The following is an 11066-nucleotide window of genomic DNA, read 5'->3' on the forward strand; positions in this document are numbered from 1 at the left end:
ACAAGACAGAATCAAATCAAGATGCTGCAGCTGAAGTGTTTGTACAGTTTCCAGTGACAAACAAAGACGTGTTTTGATGAGTGAGTGACACTGAGGCATCCAAACCCTCGAGGTGTCGTTAGTGTCGCACAGTGCAAGAAACCTTGGCAAGTGTCCATTGTCCTGTTCACACACACACGCAAACACACGCAGACGTTCATAGGGTTTTGTCAGGAGGGGGGATGTGGGAGGTGTGCTTGGTTTTGGGTGGGCAGTTCTGCGTATAGTCCTCCTTATTCCACGAACTCCCTCTTTCCTCCTCCTCCTCCTCCTCCTCCTCCTTCTCCTCCTTTATCCCCATCTCCTCTTTTATCCAAGTGTTTGTGGCCCCCACATTTTCACAGCGCCTCAGAGCTGCGGAGCGTCACATGGTAAGAACACCGGGCCTCTGCTCACACTCAACAGCTGAACAACAAAACTCTTCATCTCTGCTTCTTCCTAAACACTCAGACCAAATATTAGAGCATCAGAGGAAACAAAGACTTTTTTTGTCGTGACTTATTGATGAGGGGTGTGCTTGTGAGAGGGGGGTTGTGCTCGGCCGGGGGGGATTATGTTTGTTTTGGTGCTGCGTGTCTTTGTTTTATCATCTCAGGCAAACTCCTGTTAAAATGCTGCAGTGGGAAGGTGCCAAAAGAATCGTGTTTAATCTGCCATTTCTGTTTAAGTTTTTCTTCTTATACAAACTTTTTTTTTTTCCAAATTAAAAGGTTAACTCACAGTTAACAGCTGCAGAAATCAGTTGTGGACCAGCTGTGTTTTTGTTATTTCAATGAGCCAAACTGAACTGTTTTCATGCTCAGAGTCTTGCACTGATGCTGTGCGTCCTGACAATCACCTTGAACCTCCTTAAAATCTTCACAGGGGATCTTCACTTTGTTACTCTAGCTTTCAGCTTAGTTAGACACAAAGTTATTTGCATTTCACAAACATTGAAAAACAAGTAAAAATACTAAAAATATATCTCTACATGCAAAATCACTGCGGAGGTGTTAACTGCTTGGTGTGTTCAGGCTGGAGGGATAAAGCACAAAGCTGCCTCTTTATAGCATGACCACTAATCACTAATCAAAAACAATAATTTACTCAAAGGGGACCTGTTACACTTTATTTTCTATGACATATGTAATGATACACTGTTGGGATGTCCATTTAAAACGTTGCCAGAGTTTCATATAATGAGAAAAAATTTATGTAAAAGTAAAGTCATTGTGTCTGTTCTGAACACCAGGTCTCCAACGCTGTTTCTCTACTTCCACCACGATCTGACATCAGTAAGTTACAGATTTCTTTATATGGTCATCGTATGTATCGTCAGCATACAAATAGCTGGTGGTTCAGGTTTACTAAACAGTTGTTTAGTGAAAGCAGAACAACATTTTAATTGTAACGTTAGCTTTTATATTTCCTTACAGCAGACGTTTCCCATTACAGTTGGCATTTTAGCTCAGTTCCCAGAACTATGTTTATATGCGGACTGCGATTGAAAGAGTAAATCCACTGTTATGTCAGACAATAAGTGGGTAACGGCCGTAACCGAACAGAGACACCGTGCTGTAATCTTTGTTGCTGTGGATGTTCGTCCTGTCCTCTCACTGGATCGGATTCAGGCTTCAACATTTGTGGAAGGATTTTACAAGTTACCATTTCCATTAAATCATGTTCTATTACTTAGTTTTAGTTTTAGTCGATAATTGATAATATCAGATATCATGATATTTCCCACCATATTAAATAGTTTCATAATATCAAAATATCGTATATCCCAAAATTGGGCTGGACTGTATTGAGATATTACATTTTGGATATTGCTCAAGCCTACTTGCTTTCAGAACCTCCACCTGGTAAGAGGAAGAGGTTGAGCTCACAGGTGCTAGGTGTGCTCAAGAAAGAAGAAAGTGGACTTTTTAAGGAAGCCTCTTAAGGAAGCCTAAGCTAATATTGCCTGTTTCAGGCAGAGCTGCATAACAGGCAGTTCGAGATAAATCAGGATGTTTTTTTTTTACTCATGCCAAGCTGCTCTAGTGGAGCCTAATTGGTGCTCTTTAAAATACCATGGCTGCTGAGAATCCTCAGTTCTGAAGGACTTGCAGGTCAGGTGACAGGAGCGATGATGAGATGATGATGAGATGCTGTGGTACACGACCTTTTTCAAACTGATTTCAGGCACAAGAGCACAGAGCACAAAACATGAGAAATGTGAATATTAGTTTGTATTATTTCTGATGGTTTCAGTTCATGTGATATTTTGTTCACTTGCTGCAAAAGCTGTTGATTTAAGTCAATGTGTGAGGAAACTACACTGAGATCAAAGCAGCACTTTTCCCGTCAGGTTTGTGAGCTCATCCCGTGTTCACAATTTGTGAAGTTAATGTTTATCTGTGATGAAAATGAGTGTCAAAGGTGGAGGATTTTCTCTGTGCTGCTGCACGCCCTTCAGCCAATTGGAATCGAGTATTCCTTGCGGCTTTGGCCTAATTAACAATACCTCACTGTGTGATAGAAACAATACTGTCTGACAAACAGAGCACAGTGGGAACCCAACCACAAAGCCTAAAATTCAATTGTCTGTTTTTTCAATGAGTTGAGGACGATGAGCAGGAAAACTTGTGTGTTCGTTTGGTTTTATGGTTCTAATTGTGAAAGGAGATTAAAAAAAAAAAAAAGATAATTGTACCAAAGTGCCTGACGCGAAGCTCATCGTTCAGGGAGCACTTTGGCTTCATCTGAAACAACAACACAAAAACATCTCGATGCTCTGGAGCATGGTGTACTTGCTTCAATTTTCCATTTCATTAAAACACAAACACATAAACATTATTAATGTGATTAATTTTGGCAACACAGAACCTGTTTTGTTGTTCTCAATGTGGCCCAGGGGCACAGCGGTACACAGGATATGAATGCTTTACTTTAATTAATCCAAGCTCACATAATAGACTTACATAAATGCAGACTGGAAATGGCATTAATGAAACACATGACAACCTGAGAAACAGACTGAGGTGAAACTGGAGGGAAAATCTGAACATTATGATACGTTTGATTAATTTACGGACTTCATTTTCATTCTAAAATTCTAATAGATGAGAAATATGTGTTTAATAATTCCTCTAAAAAGAGAAAAATTGAACAGATCTGGTTGCCACAGTCACATAGCCACCGTTAATGTTGGCAGACAAGACACTTTAGTTTTATTAGCAGCATATATAACTTCTCAATTCAAGATTAAAATACTGTATTTTTCTTTTTGGATATTTGACCTAATTTAAGTTTTTTTTCTGTTCAAAATATTTATTTGAGCAACAACATATTAAAGATCCCATGTTGTAGAATGTGAGATCTCTATAAACCAACATAATTTAAACTAAATCTGGCTTGAATTTGCTGAATTTGATGACCCAGCTTTACTTTGTGAGCCCAGATGACAGAAACAATGAAAAAATAAATTATGTTTATCCAGAAATCAAACCCTTCAGTCAAACATCTTTTATATGAACTAAAGATTTTACTTAAATCCAGTCTAAAAACAACACAATGCTGCTTCTGCTACCTATTGGTTCAAACTTCTACCTGTAAGCACACCCACAACTGGTGATGTTACAGCAGGTGTTTTATCTTTACATGATGTTAAATCCTCTAAATAAGGCAGTTTCAAGTCTGAGTAGTGACCTGAGCATTTGTTCATTAAAGGTCCCATATTGTATAAATTGAGATGTCCATGAGTTTTTTGAGTTGACTATGAGTCTAGGTTCTATATTAATACTGTGAAAGTATTAAAACCTCAGTCCACAGAGAGATGCACACAGCCTGGGTCTCTCTCAGAAGAGAGACTCTGAGCCTCTTTTCTGAGTGGCTCACCAACCTATTGTTACTACAGAGAAGCCTGAGAGAGGAGATGTAAAACTACATTTAGATGGATTTTGTACTCAAAACCACTATATATTTTCTTGTATATATCAATACATCAAATAAAACCCAGGAAAAGTGTAAAATATGGGACCTTTAATTCACATAAATTAATGAGTTATCTTTGGCTGTATTTCTGTCTTTGTTCTTCTATTGTATCATTTAATGCAAATTGTTCCATGTTTTATTTCACATTTTTTCTAAGTTTCTCTAAATGTAAAATAAATGTGGAAAAAGAAATGACTAACTCTCCTCCTTCCATCCATGCCTGTCTGATGGCTACACCTCCGGTCTGGACTCTTCTTGGGGGAGTGTTTCTGACGCTTGGCTGATTTTCAATAAGCTGCTGACAGTGATTCACGCCCCCTCTCTGTGACCATTGTCCATTTTTTTTTTAGGTTTCACACACATGTGTTGCGTCTCTTTGCCTCTTTTGCCCTCTGGGAGACTGATGCATCAAAAATTCACCAGTCCAGGTTGTTTTTCCAATTAGAAAACCAATTCAGTCAACAAATAAAATTATTTTAAATTACATGGTCTGATGATGCTAATTTTCTTGTGTTTTTTTGGTGCACTGACCCAGTTGCCTTGCAGGGATCATTAAAATTTCATTGTGGCTCTTATTCATCATCTGATCCGGAGTGATACAATACACTGGTCATTTATATACAGCTGTCATACTCACATGAATGTTTTGAAATTCACAGTGGAGACGAGGTAGAACTCAGCCTGTGGAAACAGTTGTATAATGTCTCCTGTGGCTCTGGGGGGAGCTTTGTAAAGTCTCAAGAAACAATCCACATGATGTCATCAGGCATGGGTCTAAAAGACATTGGCATTCACCAGGCAAGGGGGGGGGGGGGGGGGGGGGGTCGAACAAAAGACTCTCCTGAGTGGGATTATGGGAAATGTAGGATTCAGCGTTTCAGATGCTTGGCCAATACTAAAACTGCTTGTTAGGGCTGATTAGCATGCTAATATGCTAAACTAAGATAGTATACATAGCAAAATGTATACTTGTTAAACATCAGCATTGTTACACTGACATTGTGAGCAGGTTTCCACACTACCCAAATAGCAAAATAATATAACATAGCTATATTGGCGAAAGCATGATTCATGTCAGTTCTGGCGCACACACAGGAAATCTTCCAGCTGTCAGGATAACAATCAGAATCTGCCCAGATGTGGAAGTATAGGGGCCAGACTCAGACCGAGGACCCTGTTAAAAGCTTCCCAACTTTATATAAGTGGTTTGCTTCTTTAATTGTGACGGCTAGTTTTAATAATAAAAAATAATAATATAATAATATTCCTGTGATTAGTTTTAGTTTTTGCATATATTCACAGCAAAACATGTAAATGCTGCGTCATTGTGATTGGATGAACCATTGCAGGTGAAAACATTAGCACATGTGTTAGCAAGTAGCTCCTTAATTACACTTCCAGCATGATCATTACATTGGAGTTATGTCCACATCATCACTATCAATCCAGAATTCTGCTGTTTTTGTTTCCACCAACTTCTGTGAAAAATATCTGGCTCTGTAGCTGAGAGATGTTCCCCTTTCTTCAGCTGGTCTCTAACTGCGAACTAAAAGAGGCTGAAATGTGATGTAAACTCACTGTAAAGTCGCTTTGGATAAAAGTGTCAGCCAAAATGAGTACATGTGAATATAAGATTCTGACTTTCAAAGAAGATCTCAAATTAAACCCACACACTTAAAAAGAATCATTTATCATTTTCTGTGTCCAAATGTTCCTCCACAGCCAACATGAGCATCCTTCCATTCAGCTTCCTCTTCCTTCTCCTCCTCTGCCTCCCCACCCTCACTGAGGCCAAGCGGCAGCCTGGTCAGGGGAAACCTGACAAACCCCGCCAGCCTCCGTCATCTCCCCCACCAGCCAAGAGATCTAGAAATCGCTCAGTGCCTGGCTCTGGAGAGCTGACCACCAAGGAGGGACATCGCTGCGTCTGGCAGACGTCTGGCGAGGGCCTGGTGAGCCTGCTGGTGAACTGCAGCACTGAAACGCTGGGAGACCAGCAGAGGTGAGGGAAACACGACTGACTCCAGTTTCTGCAGCGTCAGCATTACACCTGATAGGGCAATAATTAATTTATTATTCATTTCACTTGTCTTCATCCAACCTCTTCATTTGTCCTGTTCTGGTTTCCGCTGTTCCTCCAGGTATTGGTGTCGTTACGCCGGTAAGCCAGACCTGTGCCAGGCTTACGGGGTGAAGTCAAGCCAGTACTGGAAGCAGCTGGTGGGCAAGCTGAAGAAGAGGCAGAACGCCTGCGAGGGAGAGAAAGTCCTGAAAGCCAAAACCTGCAAGAAGGCCCCCACCGAGGCACACATGAAGCTCGCCCAACGCAGCGGAGAGGAAGAGAGGAAGGGAGGAAAGGAGGGAGGGAAGAAGAAAGGAGTGCAAGCTGGTAAGAGTTCAGACGGAGGGAAGGCAGAGAAGAGAAAGAAGAAGGAGGAGGAGGAGGAAGAGGAGAAGAAGAGGAGGGAGGAGAGGACTGGGTTTGAGGAGGAAGGGGTGATGAACGACATGGAGCCGGTGCAGAGTTACTGCAGCGAGGGGTGGCACTCCGTCTGCTCATTCTTTGTCAAGTTCTTTGAGGGTTGATGGGAAATGATGACGGGGAGGTGACGTTTCTGATGCATGACGTCATGAGTTCACAATCTGAAAACAATCGTAATAAAGATGTTTTTTTCAATCACTACTGGAAACACTAGGCACCTCGTTTATAAAAATATTTTTGATTATTTTCAACTGTGAGCTGTTTTTTTTCAAATATCGCGGAAGATTTGGAGTCGAGTTTAGATGAACACTTTCATAAATGATGGACTTTTAACAAGCGAGGCCTCCTGGCTTCTAATTTAAAACTTTATATTGGAGCAATAATTAAAATTTGGCAATCTGAAGTGTATAAAAGCCTTAAGTCAAACCCATCAGTCTGCTGATGTAAATGAATCCAGTACATGTGAGTGAGTTGTGTTGTAGTTTTGTTCTGTAGAAATGTTGAATCACATGAAACTGAACAGTTGAGTTGTGTAATGTAACTGTCTGACTAATAAATAAATAAAAAATGTTTAGATGGAAAACAATCAATCACAGATCATCATCAAATGATGATGATGATGATGATGATGATGATGATGATGGTAGGGATTACTAGATCAGTAGGTTTGTTGTTTATCCTTATTTTTGTGATGTTTAACTAATATTTTCTATAAACTTTGTGTAACTTTTGTATAAAAAAAAAAGAAAAAAAAACCAATCTGGTTCCTGTTTGATATGTGGCAGTTTAGACCTCAGTGATATTTTTTATATTTTCTGAAGACACGTTAACACTGTTTGTGGAGTTCTGCAATAAAAACCTTCCCTTGTGATGACAGCAGCTGCACTTCTTTGTTTTCCACTGATCTGTGGCTGCATTTTGCCGCTGTAACCTGCTCTGTTGTGCTTCGTGAAATGAAAAGACACCTCATGTTTCTGTGCTATACGACGAGGCATCAGGATCCCCTGCTGTAACTGGTGCAGACTGGTGAGGTTGACTAACGACTTAAAAACTAAAACCTGGATGATTGAGAATCTTCAGAGACACACAGAAGCCCCAGACAGGTTTGCTCCACACAAAACAGAGTGATGGGGCGTTTAGTCACATGTACCTGTACCACTGTGCTATAACCCTGAGGGAAACCACCCCCCCCCCTTTGCAGTGGCAAGTAAGTCCCGTATGTGTGCACTGCAACAACAGGACTGCTGTAGCATATATATGAAAACATGGGAGAACCACATTCACGCAGTTCAAAGTGTGAATGTGGACTACAGACTGGAGCACACACTGCACATGCACGTGGCAGCAGGGTACTTTATATTCTGGTAAAATCCCTGACGGTGTGGGTCAGTGAGGGAACTTTACTGCTTTAAAAATAGAAAAACTAACTTTGGGATGCAGCAGCTCCCAGGGACAGAGAAGGAGGGAAGATCTGGGAATGTGGAGAGCCTGGACACCTCTCAGTGGTTACCATGCCAACAACCCAAGAGGTGGAATGGTATGTGTGTGTGTGTGTGTGTGTGAACAAGTACAAACTCACACACGTGCATGCTGAGTGATGCTACATTCCATCCTGTCCTTTCATCCATTCATTAATCTGCTCCTTCACTCATTCATGTGTTCATAATGAGAACAAGCTAACATGCTAATCATTGCTGTGTCACACTGATGCTGTAATGCAAACTTTTAAGTTTGTTCTTGGAACATTTTGACCGTGTTGTTTTCTGGCTTCCTTTGGGGAAGTTAATGGTCCAGTGTTTTAACTTGTTTGTTTTATTTTGCATCAAAGTTCAGTTGTAAATTTGACTTCTTGAGTCCAGTAGCATCTTCAGATAACCAGGCCTCAAGTATGCCCAGTGTCACAAGTTCCTGTTAATCTACTGATTACTTTTGTGATTTTAAATAACACCCCAACATTTTCCAACTCATGGCCCACTTGAAAATCTCAGAGATGTTGGTGGTCCACATCTGACCCCATAACAACTAGCAGCCTGACATTTTACTGCCAGTCTCGGTGCATTACAGCCTGTAGACCAGTGGAATAGCATTAAAACCCTGGTTGGAGGGAATACGTATTGTGTTGCCCATGTGCTCTAGTGTGCATCCTAGTGCACATTCATGAGGTCAAACAAACCAGGGGCCCACTTGCAAAAACGTTGCAACTAGTCTAGGTGCCAAATTAAAAGATCTTTAAAAGATCACCCTGTTCAAAAGGATTATACACAAATGACAAAAAACCTGAAGTGTCTTATTCAGTTGTTGACATGGACAAACCTCCAGAACAGCTTCAGTGCTGCTTGGCACAGATCCTCCAAGTGAAGCTCTACTGGAGAGATGAAGACCATGCTTCCCTCATTAGGTGTTGAATCGGGCTGAGAGCTGGAGGCTGTAAGGGCCATAACATATGATTTACATCATCTGCACACTCATCAAAGGATTCTGGGAGCCATCGTGCCTTGTATAGAGGCATCTGCACTCCTTGTGTTTCGTTTCATTTATTCAGGTTCTTTCTTGAATACACTAAATCTGTACTTCTGAATATTTGGCACACTATCCTCTCTGTACATATTATGCTGTGGACCACCCTCGAGTAGACACCAGTGTATTAGAAAATCCAAAGGTCACATAAAAGCAGAAGGTCATCAGGTGGATTGGCTGTTATTACTCAGAACAACAGGCTTTTCACATCCATGACTCCAGTGTCCACATCATAAACGCCTCTCCCACTTCACATCTCCATGGTGGCCCAGTTGTCCTTGTGTTACACACACACACACACACACACACACACACACACACACACTCAGCAGGGAGCAGAATGGGTCAGATCCTCCATAGATTCGGACACTAAGACCCCCCATGTTGGACGCTGGCTGTGTGCCTGTAAGGACTCGAGCACAGCGAGGGTCTGGCAGCTCTCTGCTTCTGTTCTGTTCAGCTTTTATTCCTCAGCTTTTCTCCACCATCTTCATCTTTCCTTTCCCCTTCGGTCGTTTTGGGCACACACCTCGATACACACTGCCAAACAAACCGAAGCTGCAGATGAAGTCACTAAACCTTTCTGGGAAAAAGATTTTTCCTTCGTCTTTAACAAATCGCTTAATGAACCTGGACACTAATTCATAGTCCAGCAGTTAAAATGCTGCTTCTAGAGTTGCACAAGATCAGTTACTTGTCTCTTGCATTTTTAAAATTGTAGTCAGGATTTAAACCCACAACCTCTCTGATGCCAAACCTGCTTCTTCACCCACTGAACAATCATGACCTTCTGAGCTACAGCAGCTCTCACACAGTGAATATTTGCACATAAAGTTGAAATGACAGTGAACGTTTATTTTTTATAAATTCACGAAAATAAATATCTGCAGTCTGAGCTGAGAATAGTCTACACAGCTCAAAGGAACACCAAGCAAGAACATGAGATATCTACAGATAACTATTCCTTCACCATACCTGATGGCTTAATTATCTGTGCTCTGATGCTTTGAGGTTGACATCTAAGATGAATTCATATCTGTGCATCTCAATTTATTAGACTTTAGACAACCTGTTCTCCAGATCATTGTTATAAACTTTATTTAAATCAGGAAATTCCAGTGAGATCAAGATCTCCTTTGCAAGAGAGACCTGAGTACAGCAGAAGAAATATGAACTGAGATGAGACACACAACAAGACACAGCCAGGCCAACCCGATAGTGGTGATTACGATACTCAGATAACTCAGTGAAGAGAAACGTTGTGAACAGTCCAGAGATGAGAAAGGGCTGGTGGTGATGCAGAACTGAGGACCAAAAAGAGGACATGAACATGTCTGGATCAAAATGAGCAAAAGATGGGTCAAATAGCATCCAGGGAAGGCAAACCTCATGGAAATCTCGTTGACATTTGATAAGTAGCTAAAACCCTAAATACGTAATCCGAAGTACTTAACTGTAATGAACTGGACCTTTAACATGAGTGTACATCAGGGTACGTTTGTCTGTCTTGGCAACCATTTTCCATAAGAAGACAATCAGAGGAGAAGCAGGTACAGATTTTCTTCTCACCTTAACACACGCAACTGATATTAAAAATCTGTTCCTGTTCTCTCTTCAAGACGTTTGCACCAGTGAAACCAACAGCTCCTGCTCAAGGTGTCACATTCTGATTTAAATTTACAAGTATCTGCATCAGTTTCAGGCTCAGACCCGGCAGGTCTCTACTGCTCTCTGCTGGACGATATCTGTAATTGCAAAGGTGAGCCAAACTCTAATAAGAATGAAACCAGGATATTTACCAGAAATGAATGAAAGATGTTTACAATGTTGTATTACACAATACTGGCATGTAACGTATATATGTAAAGGTGGTTGGTTTTAAATACACAATAAATATAATGATAAAAAAACAACAACAACAACAACAACAACAACAACAACAACAAAAAAAACAACTTGAAAACTAAAAATCTCAGATTTTTTTCTGAAAAAAGATAAAATCTGATCCATTAAATGTTTATCATAGATGCCAATGTGTAATGTCCATTTGCTAAACAATTTGAAATCTATC

The 11066-nt window shown here is 40.7% G+C and overlaps 1 protein-coding gene across 2 annotated transcripts; it reads left to right on the plus strand.

Moving 5' to 3' along the window:
• The first annotated feature begins 261 nt into the window (after positions 1–261).
• fgfbp3 (fibroblast growth factor binding protein 3) lies at positions 262–7354 on the plus strand. 2 transcript variants are annotated; one of them, XM_071479927.1, is made up of 4 exons: positions 269–410; positions 1271–1313; positions 5719–5998; positions 6138–7354. In XM_071479927.1, the coding sequence occupies exons 1-4, from the start codon at positions 408–410 to the stop codon at positions 6580–6582; spliced, it is 771 nt and encodes a 256-aa protein (XP_071336028.1). In that variant the 5' UTR covers positions 269–407; the 3' UTR covers positions 6583–7354. The 2 variants fall into 2 exon arrangements, with proteins under 2 accessions (XP_071336029.1, XP_071336028.1); XM_071479928.1 differs by lacking the exon at positions 1271–1313 and having other exon boundaries at positions 262–410.
• Positions 7355–11066: the final 3712 nt, after the last annotated feature.

This window comes from Trachinotus anak, unplaced genomic scaffold, assembly GCF_046630095.1.
Source record: "Trachinotus anak isolate AG129_WGS33_773 ecotype Australia unplaced genomic scaffold, CSIRO_AGI_Tana_v1 ptg000007l, whole genome shotgun sequence".
NCBI lineage: Eukaryota > Metazoa > Chordata > Actinopteri > Carangiformes > Carangidae > Trachinotus > Trachinotus anak.

Bases quoted from the DNA above. Each gene is read 5' to 3' on its own strand.
- fgfbp3 (XM_071479927.1), top strand. The intron at 1,314-5,718 runs GTAAGTTACAGA...GTTCCTCCACAG, and splicing joins TCCACCACGATCTGACATCA to CCAACATGAGCATCCTTCCA. The intron at 5,999-6,137 runs GTGAGGGAAACA...CTGTTCCTCCAG, and splicing joins ACGCTGGGAGACCAGCAGAG to GTATTGGTGTCGTTACGCCG.